Raw genomic sequence first — 25,884 nt, forward strand, 5'->3', positions numbered from 1 at the left:
AAACCATATAATTAATTTCTTTTATTTCTTTTACATTTGTTTTTCATCTTGGATGTGATTTACTGTTTGGAAATCTTTTTCATGCTCCAGAGCTCTGCAGTCTCTGAGGGGTTTCTAGGAGACAGAGGCAGTGTGCGGGAACCTCGTGGCAGGCAGGCTGCAAGCCGATGCTTGATTCCACCTCACAGATTAAACCTTCCATTGTTCCCCAATTAAAATGACAAGGCAAATGCACAAGCTTGGAGATCGTCTGGGTGCTTCAGTGCTCTGCAATCTCTAAGAGAATTCCAGGAGAAACACACAGTCTGCGTGAAGGCTGAGGGATGGGGTGCAAGCCGTCGTTTGACTCCATTTTGCCGATTAAAGCTTCGATTGTTTGCCAATTAAAGTGACAAGGGAGTTGGAGGCAAGTGTGGAAGATGAGTGCCGGCTGCCTGTCTTTTTGATAGCTCTGCTACAGAAAAGTTTGCTACTGGACCTAGTGAATGTTGCCTAGGTTCTCTGCGTTTTAGATGTGGACTTGGACTATAGACATTTTTTTCAGTCTTACTGTTATTTCATATTCTGTAGTTTTTGCAAACTTTGTTATTTTTTTGTGCCGGAGGAGGAATTTGTGGGTTAATTTATTTTTTTGTGTGGGAAGGGGGAATTTTGGGGTTGACAATTGTGCTGACTTTCTTTACTTACTTGGTTTTTCTGGCTACCTGGAGAAGAAGGATTTCAAGTTGTATACTTTGATAATAAATGAACCTTTTGAACCTTGGAAGATACTTAAAGACTTACTCCACAGCATACATGACAGATATTCCAGTAAGAAGTAAGGATGACACTGGCAAGGTAAGGCAACCTTGGATGTCAAGAGAGGTGGTGAATATTATCAAGAAGGAAAACAAAAAGTATGTAAGGCTCATGAAGCTAAAATCAAACAGCATTATTCAGCATTATGAAGAAGGTGGAAATTAAATCAAGAAGGGTACAAGGTCATGAAAAGTCTTGGTAAACAGGATTAATGAGTATCCCAATGCATTCTATACATACATCAAGAGCAAGAGAATAACCAGGAAGTGGGTGGATTACTCAAGTCTAAGGGAGAACATATTCTTGGAGATGAAGAATGTGGTTGAGGTTTTAAATGAGTGCTTTGCAACTGTGTTTACCGAAGATAAAAGTGAGAAAGATTCAGAGGTCGCTATGTAGCATATTAATTTACTATGAATATTGTGATAAGGAAGGAAGTCACATCAGGACTCCTATTCAACATTAAGGTGGATAAATCAACAGGGCCTGATGTGATATACCCTAGGCAGTTTAGAGAGACACGAGATAAGATTACTGGGAGCTTGACTAATACATCTGTGTCCTCTCTAGCTATAAGTAGAGCCCAGAGGACAAATAAGTAGCTAATGTTTTTTTTAATCAAGAAGGGAGATAAGAATAATCCTGAAAGCAACATATAGGTGAGTGTTATGTCAGTGGTAGAAAAGTTAATGGAGAACATTCCTCGGAAGAGGATTAATGAGCAATTAGAAAACAATGACCTAATTAATGACAGGCATCATGCCTTTGCGCAGAGCAGGCCCTTACTAACCTTTTACTAACTTGATATTTTTTGAGGTAGTGATGAAGGTGATTGATAAAGATAGACCTGTAGATATTGTCTACATTGATATTTTTAAGGCAATTGACAAGGTCAGAAGATTAAGGTGCATAGGATCCATGCTTAAAGTCTTGGATTTGTTGTGTTCTGCAGGGATCCTCCCTGGAACCCACACTAGGAAATCACAAAGAGCAGAAAATGTCCTTGCAGGATGCCAGTAGTTGTGCACCTACGGGCAGAATGCATGCTATCTACACTCTGCCTTCTATGGGAAGCCAAATCTGAATCCACAGATATGAGAAAATCTGCAAAGCCAGGTTTCCCTGGATCCCATGCCTTGTGACTTTCTGGATGAGCCTAGCATCGGGAACTTGGTCAAACGTCTTACTAAAATCCATCTACACCACAACTACCACTCTACCTTCATCAATTTGATTTACCTCTTCCTCAAAAATGTCATCCAGGATCATGAAGCATGTCATATCCCTTAAAAGTCCATTCTGATGATCCTTAATAAGACCATAACCCACAAGATCACAAGACCTTAAGACCATAAGACCATAATACTATGAGAGCACAAGACCACAATACTCTAAGTCCATTAAGTCCATAAGTCCACAAGACCACAAGTCCATAATACCATAAGACCACAAGACCATAAAAGACCATAATGCAGAGCAGCAGAACTAGGCCACTTGGACTATCAAGTCTGCTCCATTTCATCATGGCTGATAAATTTTTCCTTTTGGCCCCAGTCTCCTGCCTTCTTCCTGTATCCTTTCATGCACTGCCCACCAAAAACCCATGGACCTCTAACTTAAATATACATGAAAATTTGGACTCCACAGCCTCCTACAGCAACGAATTCAACACTCTCTGGCTAAAGAAATCCTTCCTAATCATTCTAAAAGGATGCTCTTCTATCCTGAGGTTGTGTCCTTTGATCCTAGCCACTCCCACCATGGGAAACATATTCTCTGCATCCACTCCGTCAAGGCCCTTCAATAGTTGATAGGGTGGAAATGGTGTGTTGGTGCGTTTAGTAGTTGGAGGGATTAAGTTCTAAACCATGAGATAATGTTGCAGCTCTATAAAACTCTGGTTAGACCATACTTGGAGCATTAGGTTTAGATCAGGTCACCTCATTATAAGAAGGATGTGAAGGTGCAGAGCAGATTTACTAGGATCTACTTGGATTAAAGGATATCCTATGATGAAAGGTTGAAGGAGCTGGTGCTTTTCTCATTGGAGCAAAAAGGGGTGAGAAAGACAACTTGCTAGAAGTATATAAGATTGTAAGAGGCTTGTATAAAAAGGACAGGCAACACCTTTCTCTCAGGAATGCAATGGCTAATACCAGAAGAAATCCTTTTAGGGTGAATGGAGGAAAGTTCAGGAGATAGGTCAGAGGAGTTTTTTTTTTTTGCAGAGAGGATGCAATCACCCCAGGACGGGTGATTGAGACAGCCACATTAAGAATGTTTAAATGATTCTTTGATAGGCACATGGATGAAAGAAAAATGGAGGATGTGTAGAAGCAAGGGCAATGGATTATGGAGAAGGTCAGCATAATATCATAGTTTGAGGAGTTCGTACTGTGCTATGTTTTGATATATAGTATCAAAGCATGTCAAGCTAAGAAATTGTGGCTTTAGTATTCCTATGGTGCTTTAGAACCGGCATTCTATTATCGTACACACATAAAAGTTGCTGGTGAACGCAGCAGGCCAGGCAGCATCTCTAGAAAGAGGTGCAGTCGACATTTCAGGCCGAGACCCTTCGTCAGGACTAACTGAAGGAAGAGTGAGTAAGAGATTTGAAAGTTGGAGGGGGAGGGGGAGATCCAAAATGATAGGAGAAGACAGGAGGGGGAGGAATGGAGCCAAGAGCTGGACAGGTGATTGGCAAAAGGGATATGAGAGGATCATGGGACAGAAGGCCCAGGGAGAAAGACAAGGGGGGGAGAAAGCCAGAGGATGGGCAAGGGGTATATTCAGAGGGACAGAGGGAGAAAAAGGAGAGTGAGAAAAAGAATGTGTGTATAAAAATAAGTAACAGATGTGGTACGAGGGGGAGGTGGGGCATTAGCGGAAGTTAGAGAAGTCGATGTTCATGCCATCAGGTTGGAGGCTACCCAGACAGAATATAAGGTGTTGTTCCTCCAACCTGAGTGTGGCTTCATCTTTACAGTAGAGGAGGCCGTGGATAGACATGTCAGAATGGGATGTGGAATTAAAATGTGTGGCCACTGGGAGATCCTGCTTTCTCTGGCGGACAGAGCGTAGGTGTTCAGCAAAGCGGTCTCCCAGTCTGCGTCGGGTCTAGCCAATATATAAAAGGCCACATCGGGAGCACCGGACGCAGTATATCACCCCAGCCGACTCACAGGTGAAGTGTTGCCTCACCTGGAAGGACTGTTTGGGGCCCTGAATGGTGGTAAGGGAGGAAGTGTAAGGGCATGTGTAGCACTTGTTCCGCTTACACGGATAAGTGCCAGGAGCGAGCTCAGTGGGGAGGGATGGGGGGGACGAATGGACAAGGGAGTTGCGTAGGGAGCGATCCCTGCGGAATGCGGGGGGGGGAGGGAAAGATGTGCTTAGTGGTGGGATCCCGTTGGAGGTGGCGGAAGTTACAGAGAATAATATGTTGGCTGGTGGGGTGGTAGGTGAGGACCAGGGGAATCCTATTCCTAGTGGGGTGGCGGGATTCCGTCTAGCGGAATTAGTCCTTACTCTTAATAATTTCTCCTTTGGCTCCTCCCACTTCCTCCAAACTAAAGGTGTAGCTATGGGCACCCGTATGGGTCCTAGCTATGCCTGCCTTTTTGTTGGCTTTGTGGAACAATCTATGTTCCGTGCCTATTCTGGTATCTGTCCCCCACTTTTCCTTCGCTACATCGACGACTGCATTGGCGCTGCTTCCTGCACGCATGCAGAGCTCGTTGACTTTATTAACTTTGCCTCCAACTTTCACCCTGCCCTCAAGTTTACCTGGTCCATTTCTGACACCGCCCTCCCCTTTCTAGATCTTTCTGTCTCTGTCTCTGGAGACAGCTTATCCACTGATGTCTACTATAAGCCTACTGACTCTCACAGCTATCTGGACTATTCCTCTTCTCACCCTGTCTCTTGCAAAAACGCCATCCCCTTCTCGCAATTCCTCCATCTCCGCCGCATCTGCTCTCAGGATGAGGCTTTTCATTCTAGGACGAGGGAGATGTCTTCCTTTCTTAAAGAAAGGGGCTTCCCTTCCTCCACTATCAACTCTGCTCTTAAACGCATCTCCCCCATTTCACGTACATCTGCTCTCACTCCATCCTCCCACCACCTCACTAGGAATAGGATTCCCCTGGTCCTCACCTACCACCCCACCAGCCTCCGGGTCCAACATATTATTCTCCGTAATTTCCGCCACCTCCAACGGGATCCCACCACTAAGCACATCTTTCCCTTCCCCCCCCCCTGCATTCCGCAGGGATCGCTCCCTATGCAACTCCCTTGTCCATTCGTCCCCCCCCATCCCTCCCCACTGAGCTCCCTCCTGGCACTTATCCGTGTAAGCGGAGCAAGTGCTACACATGCCCTTACACTTCCTCCCTTACCACCATTCAGGGCCCCAAACAGTCCTTCCAGGTGAGGCAACACTTCACCTGTGAGTCGGCTGGGGTGATATACTGCGTCCGGTGCTCCCGATGTGGCCTTTTATATATTGGCTAGACCCGACGCAGACTGGGAGACCGCTTTGCTGAACACCTACGCTCTGTCCGCCAGAGAAAGCAGGATCTCCCAGTGGCCACAGATTTTAATTCCACATCCCATTCTGACATGTCTATCCACGGCCTCCTCTACTGTAAAGATGAAGCCACACTCAGGTTGGAGGAACAACACCTTATATTCTGTCTGGGTAGCCTCCAACCTGATGGCATGAACATCGACTTCTCTAACTTCCGCTAATGCCCCACCTCCCCCTCGTGCCCCATCTGTTACTTATTTTTATACACACATTCTTTCTCTCACTCTCCTTTTTCTCCCTCTGTCCCTCTGAATATACCTCTTGCCCATCCTCTGGGTTCCCCCCCTCCTTGTCTTTCTTCCCGGGCCTCCTGTCCCATGATCCTCTCGTATCCCTTTTGCCTATCACCTGTCCAGCTCTTGGCTCCATTCCTCCCCCTCCTGTCTTCTATCATTTTGGATCTCCACCTCCCCCTCCAACTTTCAAATCCTTTACTCACTCTTCCTTCAGTTAGTCCTGACGAAGGGTCTCGGCCTGAAACGTCGACTGCACCTCTTCCTAGAGATGCTGCCTGGCCTGCTGCGTTCACCAGCAACTTTTATGTGTGTTGCTTGAATTTCCAGCATCTGCAGAATTCCTGTTGTTTGCGTTTTTTATTCTATTATCGTAATGACTTCTAGTGATAACAGATTTAGTCTAAAGCCACGCAAGCTCATGGATTTGACCTATGGGATACATTGCATCGAAAGATAAATATTCTTAATTCTATATTTTTCTCTAACTTTCACCCTGGTGTAAACACAGTGGCCACTTTATCAGGAACCTCCTGTACCCAACAAAGTGGCCACTGAGTGTATGATCATTGTCTTCAAGATTGAATGCGTTGTCCGTTCAGAGATGCTCTTCTGCAAACCACCGTTGTATCGCATGGTTATTTAAGTTATTGTCACCTACCTGTCAGCTTGAACCAGTTTGACCGTTCTCATCAACAAGACATTTTTATCCACAGAACTGCCACTTACCGGATTTTTTTTTTTTTTGTTTATCGCACCATTCTCTGTAAACTCCAGAGAGTACTGTGCGTGAAATAAGAGCTCAGCAGTTTTGGAGATACTCAAAAGAACACCAACAATCATTTCCCATTCAAAGTCACTTAGATCATCTTTCTTCTCTATCCTGATGTTTGATCTTAGTAATAGCTGAGCCCCTTGACCATGTGTGCATGCTTTTATGCACTAAGCTGCTGCTAGATGATAGGCATTAGCAAGTAGTTGTATGGGTGTATATGATAAAGTGGCCATTGAGTGTATATGCACAAATTTCACAGTTCCATCGGATTACCATGACTGTAGAGCCGAGCCAGTACACACAATGATGTTTTTCACATTAGCTATGGACTGTAACTATGTGAGGGTGCAGCTTGGGGTAATCTTGCTAGTTTTGTTTGAAGTCATGTCTGTCAGTCTTTAACAGGAATTGCTTCCTGTGCAATCTATAGTGGAAGTCATTTCAAAGGTTGCAAGAAGCTATGACAGTATGAAAGATATTGGCCAGGCAGATTTTCAAGTATAACTCTGAATGGTATTGAGAGAAACGAGGGAGGTGCTTAGTGTGCAGTGGAACAGGAATCCACATATATCTGTACTGTAGTTACAATAATTGAACACACCACCTGGCATAGATTTCAGAAGTCAGAAATTCAGGACGTTGATTCTGAGATATAAAATGATAATATATATGAGGTTATTATCAGTGAATACAGCAGGAAACCTCATTTGCAAATAAACGTTCTGTTTACTCTCACACACTATTCTATGCTACAAACCACAACAACAATTTCTTTCAATTAGTGCTGGGACCTAACATTCATTATCCCACTCGATCTCCACGTACAGAGTAGTACTCCAGCCCATGCACCCTATGTCACAGAAGTTACAAATCTTTAATTATTTACCAACTCTTGATTCTTCTCAGGTTCCAGTAGGGAGAATGAGACTCCAGGAATTTAATTTGACATTGATGGGCCGTAGTTCAAATACTAGTACTCTGCATATATTAGTTTAGAAAATAGTTTCATTGCATACTGTCACTGGGTTTGTGACCTATTTCCAGGGCAGGAGGTTAGGTTAATGCATGAGAAATCGAGTTTGAGTTGGAGTTTGGTGCAGGATAGTCTATGTGTCCTCTTCTTAGCTCATCACCTCTTACTGGGGCATAGTCTACTGACAGCAGCTCACCAGAGTCCTCTGTCCTAGGCTGAAGATTGATCATCCCTATGGCTTCTGTTTTCACTAGGTGACTTCATAAGTCTTCTGGGTGAAGATCCTTCCTCTTTGGAGCTTTTGTTGGTGTTTCTATGGCACTGGGATTTATGGAATGGGGTTGCTAGCACCATTCTCATACCCCCTCCATGGCAGAGCAGTAGTCAATGTGTAGCATGATGTTGAAAATGTTAGTTTGTGTGAGATACAAAACAAGAATTTAAACTTCTTTAGCTGCAGATTATCTTAAAATCACCACAAAGTTAAAACAAAGTTAAAGTGCGCCAAAATGTGATTCTGTACAAAGGTTAGCATTGCTTAATTTGAAATGGCACTAATATTTTGCAACATATTGTTTGTGGTTCTAATCAAGGTAAGTCAAGGTCAAATTCTCAAACCAGTGAAATGGCTGAAACCACTATACTTCTTGGATTCAAATAGGATTGTTGGGTTTTATTTTAACTTAATCAAACAAATATGGACAGTACTGTTAAGTAACCAGTAAAACAATAATTTCATTTGTTAAATATTAATATGTTTGTGATGACCTTTTCTATAAATTGATATGATTTAGAAAGTATTGCTCCAATGAAGCAGTCCATCAAAATGGGGAATACCTTGCTGCTATTAACTTGTTTGATGTCTCTTCCTGCACTGTCCCTAAGTGATCCTCTGTAAGTATTAGGGAATGGTTTTACTTTGTGTACACCGTTTCTTTGTATTTTGAACTTTTCCTATTATTCAGCGTCCTGAGTTGATCCTCTCCTGTAAACTAGGTGAGAAATACCTCTGATTCAGTAAAATTGCTGTGTTTGCCTGCAAGTGCTTTCTCCTTTTTTCAGTTCCTCCAACTCTGCTGCATCTGTTCTCAGGATGAGGATTTCCATTCCAGACCATCTGAGATATTCTCCTTTTTCAAAATATGGGATTTTCATTTCCATCACCATCAATGCTCCACTCACCCGCATCTCTTCCATTTCCCACTCATCTGCCCTCACATTTTCCTACCATCATAACAGGGATAGAGTTCTCTCTTTCTTTATGCATATTTCCCCCCCCCCCCCCCAACTCTCTGAATTCCATAAGGATAGCTCACTATCTGACTCTGTTGTCAACTCCCATCCACAGTTCTTCCTCCGGACACTCATCTCTGCCAGCATGACAAGTGCTACACTTACCCCTACATCTCCTTTCTCACCACCACTCAGGGCTCCAAACAGGAAACCAGACATAGATTGAGCATTTATTGAGCACCTTTACTTCAAAAGGCAGGGACAGTCAATAGCTATGCATTTTACTTTGATATCCCATTCCTATTCTGACATGTCTGTCCATAGCCTCTTCTACTATCTCAATGAACACTGGCCCATGATGTTGTGCTAACCTTTTACTCTTCACTAAGATAAATCTAATTCTCCTCTCTGATGTAACCCTCCATTTCTTTCTATCATCCATGTGCCTATCTTGGAGTTTTCTTAAATGTCCTTAAAGTATCACCACCCCTGGCAGGAAATTCCATGCCCCAGCCACTCTCATGTAAAGAACTTAACTCTGACACCCCCCAGGAAATTACTCCCATCACCTTATTATACGCCCTTGCATTAGCCATTTCTGCCCTGGAAACAAGTCTCTGACTATCCACTTGATCATCTTGCACACTTCTGTTGTCATCTCTCATCCTCCTTCACTCCAAGGAGAAAAACCCTAGCTCATTCAACCAATGCTCATAAGACATGCCCTCTAATCCAGGCAGCATCCTGACAAATCTACTTTGCACCCTCTGTAAAACTTCCACGTATTTCCTACAATGAGTCAACCAGAACTGAACACAATATTCCAAGTGTGGTCTAACCAGAGATTTTGGAGGTGCAACATTACCTCCAACTCAAGTCTGCTACTAGCGAAGGCCAACACATCGTACCATATCAAATTGCACAGCACCTCACCCACCTGGACAAAAAAGACACATACGTTCGAAAGCTGGTTATAGACTTCAGTTCAGCATTCAACACAATCATTTCTCAGCACCTGATTGGAAAGCCGAAACTGCTGGGCCTGAATACATCCCTCTGCAAGTGGATCCTAGACTTCCTGACTGGGAGACCTCAGTCAGTCCAGATTGGGAGCAACATCTCTAACACCATCACACTGAGCACGGCCCCCCTCCCCCCCCACCAAGGGCTATGTGCTCGGTCCATTGCTGTTCACTCTGCTGACCCACAGCTGTGCAGCAATACACAGCTCGAACCACATCATCAAGTTCGCCGATGACATGACCATGGTGGGCCTCATCAGCAAGAACGATGAGTCAGCATACAGCGAGGAGGTGTAGCAGCTAACGGGCTGGTGCAGAGCCAACAACCTGTCTCTGAATATGAACAAAACAAAAGAGATAGTTGTTGACTCCAGGAGAGCATGGAAAGATCACTCTCCGCTGAACATTGACGGCTCCCCCGTTGAGATCATTAAGAGCACCAAATTTCTTGGTGTTCACCTGGTGGAGGATCTCACCTGGTCCCTCAACACCAGCTCCATAGCCAAGAAATCCCAGCAGCATCTCGACCTTCTGTGAAGGCTGAGAAAAGTCCATCTCCCACCCCACCATCCTCACCACATTCTACAGAGAATGTATCGAGAGCATCCTGAGCAGCTGCATCACTGCCTGGTTCGGGAATTGCACCGTCTTAGATTTCAAGACCCTGCAGCGGGTAGTGAGGTCAGCTGAGAGAATCATCAGGGTCCCTCTTCCCGCCATTACAGACATTTACACCACATGCTGCACCCGTAAAGCAAACAGCATTGTGAAGGACCCCACACACCCCTCATACAAACTCTTCTCCCTCCTGCTATCTGGCAAAAGGTACTGAAGCATTCGGGCTCACACGACCAGACTGTACAACAGTTTCTTCCCCCAAACCATCAGACTACGTAATACCCAGAGTCGAGACTGACATCTACATCATTTGTTATTGTATTGTAATTTGTCCTCTACTGTGCCTATTGTCTTGTTTATTATTTATTGTACTGCCCTGCACCGTTTTGTATGCTTTATGTAGTCCTGTGTAGGTCTGTAGTCTAGTGTAGTTTTTTTGTTGTCTTACATAGTGTAGTGTAGCCTTGTGTTGTCTCACTTAGTCTAGTGTAGTTTTGTGTTGTTTCATGTAGCACCATGGTCCTGGAGGAACGTCCTTTCATTTTTACTGTGTACTGTACCAGCAGTTTGTGGTCGAAATGACAATAATAAGCGACTCGACTTGAAATTTGAAGGGTCAATGGAAGTGGTCTCCAAGGTCCCTCTGTTTCTCCACCCTGCCAAAAATCCTGCCGTAATCGTATATTCTACCTGCAAATTCGACCTTCCAAAATGAGTCACTTTACAGTTTTCCAGTTGGAGCTCCACCTGCTACTTCTCAGCCGAGCTCTGCATCCCGTCAATGTTGCTCCCCACTATCCATAAGTTTGCCAATATTCATGTCATCTGCAACCTTACTAACCCACTCCTCCACTTCCTCATCCTAGTCACACTGAGCAGGGTCCCAGAACAGATCCCTGCAGAAAAGCACGGGACACTGACCATGCTCTGCTTTCTTCAGGCAAGCTAAATGTGCATGCACACAGTCAAGACTTCCTTGATCCTATGTTTTCTGACTTTCTGAAGAGCCTACCATAGGTAATCTTACCAAATGCTTTACCACAATTCAAATACACTACTTTCACTGATCTATGTTCATCGATGTAACATGTCACAGCCTCAAATAATTCAGTCTTGCTTGTGAGACATTACCCTAGCCCTCACAAAGCCATGCTGACTGTCCCTTCTCCAAATACTCATAATTCCAGTCTCAAAGAATCCTCCCTGATAATTTACCCACCACTGAAATAAGACTCACTTGTCTATAATTTCCAGAGTTGTCAACCCCCTTTCTTGAACAAAGGATTAATATTTGCTTCTTTCCAATCATCTGGTACAAATCCTGTGGCCAGTGAGTACTCAAAGATCATCGCCAAAAGTGCAGAAATCTCTTCTCTCACTCTCCCTGACAACTTGAGATATATCCCTTCTGGTCCCAGATTCATGTCTATCCAAAAGATTTTCAGCAGTGCTAGCACATCTTCTTTCTTAATCTCAATATGTTCACGCTTATCAGCCTGTTTTATACTCTCCTCATAAATGTCAACGTCCTTCTCACTGGTGAATGCTGAAGCAAAGTATTGATTAAGGACCTTCCCTATCTCCTCTGAGTCTAAGAACAAGTTTCATCTTCTAATCCTGATTGGTTCTACCATCACTCTGGCCGTCCCCCTACTTCACTTCTGTCTCCCTTAATCCTACTTGCCAAGGCCTTCTCGTGTCTCCTTCTATCTCTCCTAAGTCATTCAGCCCCTTCCTGGCTACCTTGTAACTGTCTAGAGCCCTGTAAATGGAGCATATGTATATCCAGTAATCTCCTGAAAATGCCCCCTAAGCAACCTCCACATTTCTGCTAACAACAGAAATTCAGCAGATGCTGGAAATTCAAGCAACACACATCAAAGTTGCTGGTGAGCGCAGCAGGCCAGGCAGCATCTCTAGGAAGAGGTACAGTCGACGTTTCAGGCCGAGACCCTTCGTCAGGACTAACTGAAGGAAGAGTTGCTGTGTAGTTCCCTGAGTACTTAGGGCCAAACTCTGACTGGAGGAGCAACACCTCATATTCTGTCTGACTAGCTTTCCACGATGGCATGGATATTGAATGTGTTAACTTCTGATAATTATCCCCCCACTCTCTTTTTCCATTATGCGTTCTCATTACCTTCTCAGCCCTTTTCCTCTTCTGCCCATCATCTCCCTCTTCCTTTTTTTCATTGGTCCACTGTTCCCTCCCATTAAACTTCTACTCCCCGCATCTTCTTATTCTGGCTTCTGCACCCTTCCTTTTCAGTCCTGACAAAAAGTCTCAGACTGAAATGTTGACTGTTTATTTCTCTCCACAGATGCTGCCTGATCTGCTGAGTTCCTCCAGCATTTTATGTGCGTTGCTCGGATTTCCAACATTTGTAGAATCTCTTGTGATATGGGTGTTTCCTGTGAACAGATTGGTTGTCAGATTCCTGCATTTCAACATAACAAAATGCAATAAAATCACAAACAAGAGAAAATCTGCAGATGTTGGAAATCCCAGCAATACACACAAAGTGCTGAAGGAACTCAGCAAGCCAGGCAGCATCCATGGAAAAGAGTATAGCTAACGTTTTAGGCCGAGACCCTTCGGCAGGACTGGAGTAAAAAGATGAGTAGATTTAAAATGTGGCGGAGGGGAGAGAGACACACAAGGTGATAGGTGATGCCAGAAGCAGGAGGGATGAAATAAAGAGCTGGGAAGTTGATTAGTGAAAGACATACTGGGCTGAAGAAGGGGGAGTTTGACAGGAGAGAACAAAAGGGCATGGAAGAAAGAAAAAGGTGTAGCAGCAGCAGTGGGAGGTGATGGGCAGGCAAGGAGATAAGGTGAGAGAGGGAAAAGGGGATGGGAAGGGTGCAAGAGAGGGCAGAGGAGCCATTACCTGAAGTTTGAGAAATTGATGTTCATGCCATCAGGTTGGAGGCTACCCAGATGGAATATAAGGTGTTGTTCCTCCAACCTGAGTGTGACCTCATCGCAACAGTAGAGGAGGCCATGGAATGACATACCAGACTGGGAATGGAAAATGGAATTAAAAAGGGTGGCCACTGAGAGATCTCGCTTCATCTGGCGGACAGAGCATAGGTGTTCAGCGAAACAGTCTCCCAATCTACATCGGGTCTCACTGACATACAGGAGACCACACCAGGAGCACCAGTCACAGTATATGACCCCAACAGGCACACAGGTGAAGTGTCGCCTCACCTGGAAGGGCCATTTGGGGCCCTGAATGGTAGTGAGGGAGGAGGTGTAGGGGCAGGTGTAGCACTTGTTCTGCTTTCAAGGATAAGTGCCAGATCAGTGGGGAGGGATGAATGGACAAGGGAATCGCGTAGGGAGCGATCTCTGCAGAAATCAGAAAATGCGAGGGAGGGAAAGATGTGATTGGTGATGGGATCTCACAGGAGATGGTGGGAGTTACAGAGAATTATGTGCTGGATACAAAGGCTGATGGGGTGGTAGGTGAAGACAAGAGGAGCCCTACCCCTGGAAGGGTGATGGGAGGATGGGGTAAAAACAGATGTGTGTAAAATGGAAGAGATGCAGTTCAGGGCAGCATTGATGGTGGAGGAAGGGAAGCCCCTTTCTTTGAAAAAGGAGGACATCTCCTTTGTTCTAGAATGAAAAACCTTATCCTGAGTGCAGGTGCAGCGGAGACGGAGGAATTGAGAGAAAGGGTTGGTGTTGTAAAATTTACAAGTAACAGGGTGGTATATTCCAGGTAGCTGTGAGAGTCCGTGGGTTTATAACAGACATCAGTAGATAAGCTGTCTCCAGAGATAGAGACAGTGAGATCAAGAAAGGGGAAGGGGGGTTGTCAGAACTGGACCAGGTAAATTTGAGGCCTGGGTGGAAGTTGGAGGCAAGATACCAGTGTAGTCTTGGAACATGGACAGTTCCACATAGCCAACAAAAAGGCAGGTCTAGCTGGGATTCATGCATGTGAATGGGTCCCAGCAAAACAAACCTTTTGTTTGAGGGAAGTTGGAAGAGCCAAAGAAATAATTATTAATAGTGAGGACAAGTTCTCCTTGATGGAGGAGAGTGATGGTGGAGGAGAACTGGTTGGGTCTGGTGCCCAGAAAGAAATGAAGAGCTTTGAGGCCTTCCTGGTGGGGGATGGAGTTGTATAGGGACTGGACATCCATAGTGAAAATAAAATGATGGGGGCCAGGGAACTTGAAAATCTTTGAAAAGATTAAGAGTGTCATAAGGGCGATGGAAGCAGACCCAAATGCAAGACACAGACACTGAAGTACTAGGAACTGGACCATGTTTATTAAGAATGCTGGGGAAGCCAAGGAGTGAGGACAAAATGACAACATGAAGGTAGACGTAGAGTGACAAACCGGAAAACCCGGACTTGGACTCGGGACTTGAGCTTGACAGAGAACTCAGGTCATGACTCGAAACTTGGGTTTTTTAAGTTGAATAATTTTGTCCTTTCTAGTAATACCCATTTCATTTTTTTTTAAGCCATCTATTTTAGATAAGGCCTTTTTAATTTGGAAAACCAAGGGAATAACAACTTTTTCAGATTTGTTTTTAGGGGATTGTTTAATGTCTTTTTCTCAGTTAGTAGAGAAATATAATTTATCTAATGTACACTTCTTTAGATATTTACAAATTAGGAATTTTTACGTGGTTTGTTGCCAAATTACCCTTCTGCTTATCCACCTAATATGACAGATGCTCTCTTTCAGCTTAAACCACTTCAAAAAGGGTTGATAGCTATAATTTATAAACGGTTATTGAATTTACGAATGATATCTAACGATAAAATTAAATGTGCTTGGGAATTGGAATTTCAAGAGTCATTTTCAGATAATCAATGTAGTAAAATTTTTCATTTGGTTATGTCACGTACCCCGTGACACGTTAAAGAACCAACAGAAATAGAAAACACTTTGGAGTCCAGTATTGCTATTAAGTAGTGATATTTATTAGTAACTACGCAATACTGTAATATAAATGCAGATAAATCAAACAGGTTAGCAATGATTATATATCAGTAAGTGTGGAAATGTATGAAAATCAAGCTTCTTCAAATCTAGGGGTAAATAGATAGTCTTACGATAATGAGTAAAGTTCAGTTCAGTTCGTGGTATTGAGTTGAGTAATGACAGAGAGAGAGAGAGAGAGAGAGGGAGAGATTTGAGTCTTCAGATGAGCTGACGCCATCGATCTTCCCGTTGTCCTCCGAAACCCTTTAAAAGTCACTGACTGTGACTTCAAAAAGGGGACCGTTCTTCTGTGGTGAAACTATCAACCCAGGCGAGGGTTAGCCTCATGAATAATTCCCCACCGGTCTCACCCTGTTCATACAGCAAGAGCCACTGATTGATCCGCCTGATCGATTCTCCAAAAAACCCACTTTTTCTGTGGGCAAAACAAAGCTCATGCAGTGTCCAAAATCATGTGTTGCAGGTCTATCAACTGACCTCCTATTTATCTCACCATACTGAGTACCAACTGTCTCTCAAATAACTGCTTCTTTCTTTGTCTGTGTAAGAATGCACTAGCAGGCCTTGGGAAGTATAAACATGCTCCAGAGAAACCTTAACAACAATTGTCCATCAAATAACGCCGTGCCCTCGGTCACCGTAGCAACTTACGAGCTGCTCGGTGCCCTCTCTCTCAAAACTCAGCAGAAATCCAAAGGTTAGTCTCGTGCCTTAAAGTGACAGTCCACAGGAAATATGAACTTCAGGGGTTCATAACACCATCTCAAAGCAGTCTTCGTCCGTCTCTCTCTCTCTCTCTCTCTCTCTCTCTCTCTCTCTCTCTCTCTCTCTCTCTCTCTCTCTCTCTTAAAAACAAGATGTCGGTGTTAAATATCTCTCTCTCTCTCTCTCTCTCTCTCTCTTTTCAAAAACACAGTTCATAGGGGTAATTCAGGACCCCACCATAGTTAATAACTCATTTTTTTGTGCCCGTCATTCCTTGATACAGTTCAAGGTAGTGCATCAGGCCCATATGTCAAAGGATAAACTAGCACTTACTTTTTCCAATCTCAATCCTATTTGTGACAGATGTAATATTGAGGTGGCCACTTTAACTCATATGTTTTGGTCTCACATAAAGCTAGATAACTTTTGGAGAGATGTTTTTAAAACGCTATCAAAAGTCTTGGATCTGGACCTACAACCTAATTTACTTACAGCAATCTTTGGGATTAAGCTATCGGAAGCAGGAAATATTCCTGTTTCTGCTCAACGTATGATAGCCTTTTCAACTTCATTGGCTAGGAGAGCCATTTTACTGAAGTGGAAGGATTCTAATCCACCTACTGTCTTTTATTGGCTTTCCTCCATTATGTCCTGTTTAAGTTTAGAGAAAATAAGAAGTCAGACATTTGATACATCCTTTAAATTTGAGCAAATCTGGTGACCTTTTATTCAATATTTTCATTTGATTTGATTTATTACTCTTCCAATTTTTTTTCAACGTTTTAGATTTGATCAGAAAGTCTTTCCTTTTTTTTGGTCATATCCTCAGAATGGACTGCCCAGTCCCTTTTTTTCTCTTTTCTGATATAGTTTAGTGGGTTTTTTTCTTCTTCATTTACTTTGTAAAAATATAAAGTTTTTTTTTCTCTCTCCATGAATAGATAAGAGGAGAATTAGCTGCCTTCTTTTTTATTATATATTACATATTAGCTTAAATTCGGAGGGGATGTACAGAAACCTGAAGGCCCACTCTCAACATTTTTAGAATAGCTTCTTTCCCTCCGTCATCAGATTTTTGAATGGTTCTTAAATCCATGACCATGACTTCACTGTTCAGCTTTTTGCACTCTTTAAATATTTGTAACTTATATAGAAATTGTTTTGTCTTGTATTGTACTACAGTCTCAAAATTAATCATGACTTATGTCAGTGGAAATAAAATTGATTCTGGTTCATTTAATCAGACAGTGTGAGGTAGCAGATTACTTTCTTAAAGGATTTTATGATGATCTGGTAGATGCAACTACTGATGCAAGATCTTTATTCAAGATTTCTAATTAACAGTATTTAATTTCTCAGCTCCTGTGGTGGGATTGGAATGATCCGTCTAGGCATTTAGATTGCTGGTCAGGAATGTAACCTCAATCTCCCTATTTATTTAAATACCTAAGATGGAGGACATACCTTGGATATTTAGATTGCTTTCCATTTAAGTGCCACACACCTGATGTTAATTCAATTTCTTATATTTGGATATTTTGCACCTTCTGTAAATGAATATTAAGCAAGATTTTAAAAAATTCTATGTTGAAACATATTTGTTCTTTATTATTCCTACAGATATGTAATGACTGCTCCCAATGTTTTGCGAATCGAAAGTGAAGAAACTGTTGTCGTGGAAGCCCACAATGTCAATTTTGACATTAAGGTTCAAATTATTTTGCTGCTTTTCCCTGAACAGAAGATCTCATTACATTTAACCCAAATAAATTTGACACCAAAGAATGATTATATAGCTTCTGCCACTGTCAAGGTAAACATACAGATTAAATTAAAGTGTCTCAGTCTTTTAATAGCTCTTCAAAGTAGTTTTTTTCTTGAAGCATAGCAGTGGAGATATTAGCTGTTACCTTTGTGTGAGCTTTTCAGTAATTTGTGGCTAAGAAGAGAATCTTGATGAATCGCAAACTTAGCTTGTGTCCCTGTAAGTATATCTTTGCAAGAATGGCAGTATAATCTCAATCTATATATGGACTTCATTGAATCACTATGCTTATACTGACAGCAAATTTAACTTGGGGCAGAATGTTTAAATTGCATTTCTGAATATGTTTACTACTTTAGTGACTGGAGTTGTATGACTGCAAGGAGTTTGGTTCTTCATTGGTTGAAAGTATTGTACAGTCAGAAGCTGATAACTTCCCTGAGTGTTGTGTTCTATACATATTCCATTTGTGCAATCAATGCCAGTCTAATAATCATGAGACAACTGCCAGGTAGAAAGAGAAATCATATAATTATTTTTCAAGATTTTCAGTGCCTCTCTAACATCATGAGGTCACCATTAACTCAGATTTTAGCTGTGTTAATAATGTTATACTTGGAAGGGCAGTACCATACGTACTCTGTAACTCACAACTCAGCTATTATCCAATTAATGTTTGCATCATATATAGTACCTACTTACTTCAGCCCATTAACCCTTTACTGGGGCATAGGCCGTGGACAGCAGCTTAGCAGAGTATTCTTCTCTATCCTTTGAACTTGTCCCCAGATGTAGCCCATCTTCAAAGATCCTTCTTCTCCCAGGGGTGAGGACTTTAGAACTTGTGCTGGTGTTTCTGTAGCTCTTGCTTTTTGTGGAAAGCAGCATGCCTAACTGTCCTCGTTTGGAACATGAGCTTGGGACTGTTCATGATGGAGTTACCATCTACAGTGCTCTAGAAATATGATGGGATTAGCCCGCAGAATACTAAGAGCAGCAAATTTAAATGTATCAGAGCTTGACTGATTTATACCATTAGTGACTAGTGACTACTGGAATGCTGCAGAGATCAGTGCTAGGTCTGTTGTTGTTTGTCATCTATGTCAATGATCAGGATGACAATGTGGTTAATTGGATTAGTAAATTTGCAGTTGACACCAAGATTGGGGGTGTAGTGGACAGTGAGGAAGGCTAACATGGCTTGTAGTGGGATCTGCACCAGCTGGAAAAACAGACTGAAAAATTGAAAGTGGAATTTAATACAGAGAAGGGCGAGGTAGGACCAACCAGGGTAAGTCTTACACAGTGAAAGTTAGGGCACTGAAGAGTCCGATAGAACAAAGGAATACCGGTTCATAATTCACTGAAAGTGACATCACAAGCAGATAGATTTGTAAAATAAGCTTTTGGCACATTGGCCTTCATAAATCAAAGTATTGAGTACAGGAGATGGGATGTTGAAGCTGTATAAGACACTAGTGAGGCCCAGTTTGTAGTACTGTGTGGAGTTTTGGTCACCCAGCCAGAGGAAAGATCTAAATAATGTTGAACGAGTACAGAGAAAATTTCCAAGGATGTTGCTGGGTCTGAAGGACCTGAGTGATAAGGAAAGATTAAATTCCCTGGAATTTACAAGTTTGAGAGGAGATTTGATGGAGGTATTCAAAATTATGAGGGGTTAGAGAAGAGTAAATACAAGCAGGCTTTTTCCTCTGAGGTTTGGTGGAAGTAGAACCAGATGTCATAGGTTAAGGGTGAAAGATGAAAAGTTTAAGGGAAACATGAGGGGAAATTTCTTCACTCAGAGAATCGTAAGAGATTGGAATGAGCTGCCAGCACTATTGGTGCATGCAAGGAAAAGGAAAAAGTTAGAAATTTCTGTTTTAAATATCCATATCTATACATGTAACCCCTATTGCTTCACAAGTCTCAAAGGTTTCTACGAGTCAATTCTGGTCCATTCTGTATCCATCAGACCTGAAGACCACTAGATATTGGGCTTATTAATAACATAATCGCCCAGCTGGTAACAGCTTCAGAGCATTGGCAATCTACTCAGTGGTGAGATTTCTGGAATGGAAATTAATTTTCAGGTTTGTCGCTCTAAATGTGAACTGTGATCGTGGTTTTTGTAGGATTCACATTTCTGAAAATCACTTCCATCGAAGAAAATTTCTGAAGTGTGTAATGGGGGAAACAATGCTTGGTTGGTACTTCATGTTGCATTTAACCCTACTAGCGAAAGGAAGGATTTGTGTATTTTGTGGATTTTGCATGATTGTAATTTGGAGTGAAAGATGAAAAGGAAACTGCAAGATTGAAAAGTAAAAATACACCCATTTCATTTATTTTTGCCAGATACCTGCAGATAAACTTCCAAAGGAATCCAGTGAGGACCTGTTTGCAGCTTTGGAAGCAACATCGAAATATTTTAAATTGAAAACTGTTATCCTTATTTCTCGTCAAAAAGGATATATTTTTATTCAGACTGACAAACCGATCTACACACCAACTCAAACTGGTAATGATAGTTGAATGCTTATATATATATATATATATATATATATATATATATGAACATTTGAATGTTTTAACAACTAATGAGGTGCACACTTGAAAATTAATCATAGTAAATTGTACAGCAAACTTCCACAGACATTATGTCAGAATCAGGTTTAATATCACCAGTATATGTTGTGAAATTTGTTAACTTAGTGGCGACAGCACAATGCAATTCCTGATAAATATAGAAAATATAATCAGTTACAGTATGTGCATGTATGTATATTAAATCATTGAATTAAAAATAGTGCAAAAACAGAAATAATAGTAAGTGAGGTAGTATTCATGGGTTCAATGTCCATTTAGAAATCGGATAGCAGAGGTGAAGAAACTGTTCCTGAATCGTTGAGTGTGTGCCTTCAGACTTCTGTACCTCCTTCCTGATGATAACAATGCCCTAGATGATGGGGGTCCTGAATAATGGGTGCCGCCTTTCTGAGGCACCGCTGCTTGAAGATGTCTTGGATACTAGGGAGGCTAGTACCCATGCTGGAGCTGACTAATTTTACAACTTTCTGTAGCTTCTTTCGATCCTGTGCAGCACCCATCCCTGCATACCAGACAGTGATGCAAACCGTCAGAATGCTCACCACAGTACATCTGTAGAGGTTTTTGAGTATTTTGGGTGACAAACCAAAACTCCTCATGAAATATAGCTTACTGTCTCGCCTTATTTATAGCTGTATCAATAAGTTGGGAACAGGTTAGATCTTCAGAGATATTGACACCCAGGAACTTGAAATTGCTCATTTTCTTCACTTCTGATCCCTCTGTAAGGATTGGTTCATGTTCCTTTGTCTTACCCTTTCTGAAGTCTACAACCAGCCCTTTGATCTCACTGACATTGAGTACAAGGTTGTTGCTGTGACACTACCCAACCAGCTGGTATATCTCACTCCTGTACGCCCTCTCGTCACCACCTGAAATTCTACCAGCAATGGTTGTATCATCAACAAATTTATAGATGGCATTTGAGCTATGCCTAGCCACACAGTCATAGATACATAGAAGAGTAGGGTAGTGGGCTAAGCACATATCGTGGCCTTCCGGTTGGGAATTTGAGGATCCAATTGCAGAGTGGGGTACAGAGACCCAGGTTCTGTAGCTTTGTGACAAGTATCAGGTAGTCTGTTTTAACTGTTTTGGCTGAAACATAAACATAAATATTGGTCCCAAGATACTGGTTGTCTTTCTTTGAAAGAGTACCAAATGTGTTTTTTTTTTGTATTTACGTGAGAGGTTCTGGGGTTAATATGCAATATTGTCCAACAGAGACTAGTACTGACAGTGCAACAATAGGTAATGTCTTCACAGCAAGCATTAGATTGTCTGCCTAGATTTTTTGCATGCAAGGGGAGCAGAGTGCTCCCCACTGCAACATGCTCAAGTCATCCAATATCGACAGATCTCCATGGTATTCCAACAGCAATACCCAGCCTCTCAGTGCAACTGTCCTTATTATAACAGCATACCACTGTGAGATGTTTTCCCTTGGTTCCTGAATCATCTAGTGTGAATGTGTTCAACTAACATTTATTATGTGCCCTGTTATCACAAACAATACCATATATGAGGGTCTAAATGTTCGTTCTGCGAAGAATCAAAGTGATGAAAGTTTTGTTGAAGATTTTTCTGAATAATTATTTCCAGTGCCAGCAGGAGGTCAGATTTCCTTCTCTGTCAAGTGTTTGTGTTTGATCCTGTTATAGAATCATAAAGCACTACAGCACAGCAAAGAAAGGGGCCCATCAGCCCATCTAATTCATGCTGAACTGGTATTTTGCCTAGTCCCATCAGCCCACACCTGGACCAGAGCGCTTCATATCTCTTCCATCCATGTATTCATCCAAACTTCTCTTAAGTGTTGCAGTGAAATCCTTATCCACCACTTTCACTGGCAGAACATGTCAAGCTTTCGTCACTCTCTGGATGAAGAAGTTAACTCTTAGGATCCCTTAAATATTTCATCTTTCACATTTAACCTATGATCTCTAGTTCTGGTCCCAACCAACCTCAGTGGAAAAAGCCTGCTTACATTTTCCTGTCTATCCCCTTCATTTCAAATCTCTCACTCTCCTGTGCTCTGGGGAATGTCATTCAGCAGTTAAATTCATTCTTGAGACATGACTTTCACCACTTACTTATTCAAATTCAAGTTGAGGTTTAATTATTAGTCAACCATACATGAACACCAATGAATACAGCCAAACACAACAGTGTTACTTCCCATTCTTAATTGACCTGGGAAAGCAGTTGTAAGGGAACTCTAGATCCACTGCAGTCCTTCTAGTGAAGGCTTTCTCCAAGTGCTTTTGGATACAGAATCCCAGGTTTTAGACCCAGCCACGATGAAGACTGGTGAAATATTTCCATGTGTGCATACTATGTGACAGAGAGGGACCTGTAAGTAATGACAGCTATTATGCCTGATACTCTTGTTTACCTTGGTGTTAAAATTAGATGGTTTGGGAGGTATTGTTAGAGCAGGCAGGGCATCTTATTCCAATGCATTTTGTAGGTATTACATATTGCAACCACTGTATGCAGGTGGTGAAGGCAAGTAATATTGAGGATAGTTGATCGTATGCTTCTGTGACATGCTGTCTTATTCTGCATTGTGCTGAACAAGCCACTGCACTCATCCAGGCAAGTGGAGGTTATTCCATCAAATTCACGACTTGAACTTTATAGTCAGTGGAAGGAGCCCTCCTGATATACCTGAGCCAGGCGTGTTGGGAGGGTGATCACTTACCACAAGAATTTCAGTTTCTTATCGGCTGTTGCAATTACTTTATTTATGTGGTTGTTTCAGTTGAATTTTTGACTATTGATGACACCGCCTGCACATCCCAACATAGTGATATCAAGCGACTCAGTGACAGTAATGGCATTGAACGTAAAGACTAGATGGTTAGATTATGAAAACCTGCCCTGCAGATTAATTATTGTGTGCTGTTTTCCAGTGCATTATCGCTTGTATAAGTTGGACTTTGAGATGAAGCCAAGAATCGATTCCCAAGTTGTTAAATTTGTGGTAAGGCACAATTGTTCTATTTAAAAAATGTGAAATATTTTTACCATCATAGTGTAGTTTGTCAATGACTACATTGCCCAAGATGAAGATCAGGAATTAACTATGAAGGGAAGCATTTACAGTTCCTGCCTGTCTGAACTTCAAAGGTTCATGTCATTATCAAAGTATGTGTGCAGAATACAACTCTAAGATTTGTCTTCTCCAGATAGCCATGAAATACAGAAAAAACAAAGCATCGTTGATTGAAAGAAGAGGCATCAATTCCCCCACCGAAAAGAAAAAGAAACAAAAACTTGCAAACCACACACCAGCAAACCTCTCCCTTGCAAAACAGCTAAAAGAACCTACATATCGCGAATATGGAAAAAAGAAACTGTGACAATACCTTCAACGCCCCCCACCCTCTTTCTTGCACACTAAAAGCTAACAGATCGCTCACAAGGAGAAACAGAATCAAGAACATCAAAGCTTAAATCCGCAGCCCGCCAATTGGCAACTAGAAAGAATGGGTGAAAAAACAGGAAAATAAAAATATAGAACTGAAAGAAGCCAATGTGAACCACAGTCCAATCCATAACCCTCAGAATTTCGATAATATCTCTCAGAGAATTGAAGGGAGAACCGCTCAAACACAGCAGCCTCTCCAAGAGGAGAGACTCAAAATCAGCAGCCTCTCCGAGGGGAGTGACTCAGACCCAGCAGCCTGTCCGAGGAGACTGACTCAAACCCAGAAGCCTCTCCGAGGGGAGTGACTCATATCCAGAAGCCTCTCCAAGGGGAGTGACTCAAACCCAGCAGCCTCTCCCAGGGGAGTGACTCAGACCCAGCAGCCTCTCCGAGGGGAGTGACTCAGACCCAGCAGCCTCTCCGAGGGGAGTGACTCATATCCAGCAGCCTCTCTGAGGGGAGTGACTCAGACCCAGCAGCCTCTCCGAGGGGAGTGACTCAGACCCAGCAGCCTCTCCCAGGGGAGTGACTCATATCCAGCAGCCTCTCCGAGGGGAGTGACTCAGATCCAGCAGCCTCTCTGAGGGGAGTGACTCAAAACCAGCAGCCTCTCCAAGGGGAGTGACTCGAACCCAGCAGCCTCTCCGAGGAGACTGACTCAAACCCAGAAGCCTCTCTGAGTGCAGTGACTCAAACCCAGCAGCCTCTCTGAGAGGGTGACTCATATCCAGCAGCCTCTCCCAGGGGAGTGACTCATATCCAGCAGCCTCTCCGAGGGGAGTGACTCGAACCCAGCATCCTTTCCGAGGGGAGCGACTCAAAACCAGCAGCCTCTACGAGGGGCGTGACTCAAACCCAGCAGCCTGTCCGAGGAGAGTGACTCCAACCCAGCAGCCTCTGAGGGGAGTGACTCAAACTCAACAGTCTCTCCAAGGAGAGCCACTCGAACCCAACAAATCACAACACCGTATTATCAAATAAATTATTACTGTACCCTGAAATAAATGAAGATAGTAAGACAGCTGATCAGATGGAGAGATTCTAGACCACATTGAAGGAAGAAAAATTGAGAACAGACAAGTATTTGGAAGCATCTGAAATCTGGATGAAGAAGATAGTATTCAATCAATTGAAAGATAGGGGATTGTGGGGCTGAAGAAGGGGATTTTTAACCCACTAATTCTTGGGCTTGTTTCTCACCAAGGTGGTGCCAGTGAACCGCACTACCTTGGGCAACATCTTCCAGATCGTCCGAAGGGCTTCTTTTACCTCTTCTATGTCTTCTTTTTATTTTAAATGTATATCTGGTCCTGTTGGAGCCTGTGATCTACAGTTTCATGAGATGATTGAGCGATCTGGCGTTTCGCTGTCTCCAAGAAGTCTCTAGGAGATGAGTGGCCTTGAGGTGTCGAAGCTTTGAATGGTTTCCATGGTTTTCTTTGTTTTGTAGCTGTCTGGAAAAGACAAATCTCAGAGTGGTATACTGCATACATACTTTCACCATAAATATGCCTTGTACCTTGAATCTTGAATTTAATCCGAAATGTGGATTTTGAGTGAGAACAATATCCCACATTCAGTGTCTTTGCTGAAGCATGATTGCTTGTGAGAGCCTTAGTTTGATTATTATGGAACAGGGGATGGATGGATGGATGGATCATCGATTCAGGCCTAAGAGGTCAGCGTCAGGCATTTTCATTCCTTACAAGTCGTGGAACGGAAGACTGCGTGGTCCGCCAGTCCTCACACAGGCATAGAGCAATGTGTGGTTAAGTGCCTTGCTCAAAGACACAACACGTGCCTTCGGGGACAGCAATGAAATTTAGTGATAAAAAGGAATCTAAGATGAAAATCCTAGTTTGTATATCTGAACTAGTGAATGCCTGATGAGTCTTTGCTTGATGCATCATGTTGCTTAATATTAGTGATACCTTTGTTCTTCCAAAGAGATCCCACACAGTCTCATTAGGAGTGATTTTACTCAGTAGTTTCTTAGATGAAAACTACAGTGTTAAAGAGATACACCTATGCCACAGATACTGCTGCCAGTGCTAGATGCTTTAAGCATGTTTCCCCTTGGGGAATAGTTCAGTGCCAGAGAGCACTGTGGGATTAAGGTCAGCAGAAGCTAGTTCTCCCAGTGGATTGTGAATC

General features: G+C 42.6%; 1 protein-coding gene across 1 annotated transcript in view; it reads left to right on the top strand.

Moving 5' to 3' along the window:
* The first annotated feature begins 823 nt into the window (after positions 1-823).
* Positions 824-25,884, top strand: part of LOC140191057 (venom factor-like) — a 174,128-nt gene continuing 149,067 nt past the window's right edge. The window contains exons 1-4 of the mRNA XM_072248132.1: positions 824-837; positions 17,543-17,735; positions 20,046-20,208; positions 23,213-23,283. Of these exons, the coding sequence (XP_072104233.1) occupies positions 824-837; positions 17,543-17,735; positions 20,046-20,208; positions 23,213-23,283 (441 nt within the window). The remainder of the gene's footprint in view (positions 838-17,542; positions 17,736-20,045; positions 20,209-23,212; positions 23,284-25,884) is intronic.

This window comes from Mobula birostris, chromosome 32 (assembly GCF_030028105.1).
Source record: "Mobula birostris isolate sMobBir1 chromosome 32, sMobBir1.hap1, whole genome shotgun sequence".
Classification (NCBI taxonomy): domain Eukaryota; kingdom Metazoa; phylum Chordata; class Chondrichthyes; order Myliobatiformes; family Myliobatidae; genus Mobula; species Mobula birostris.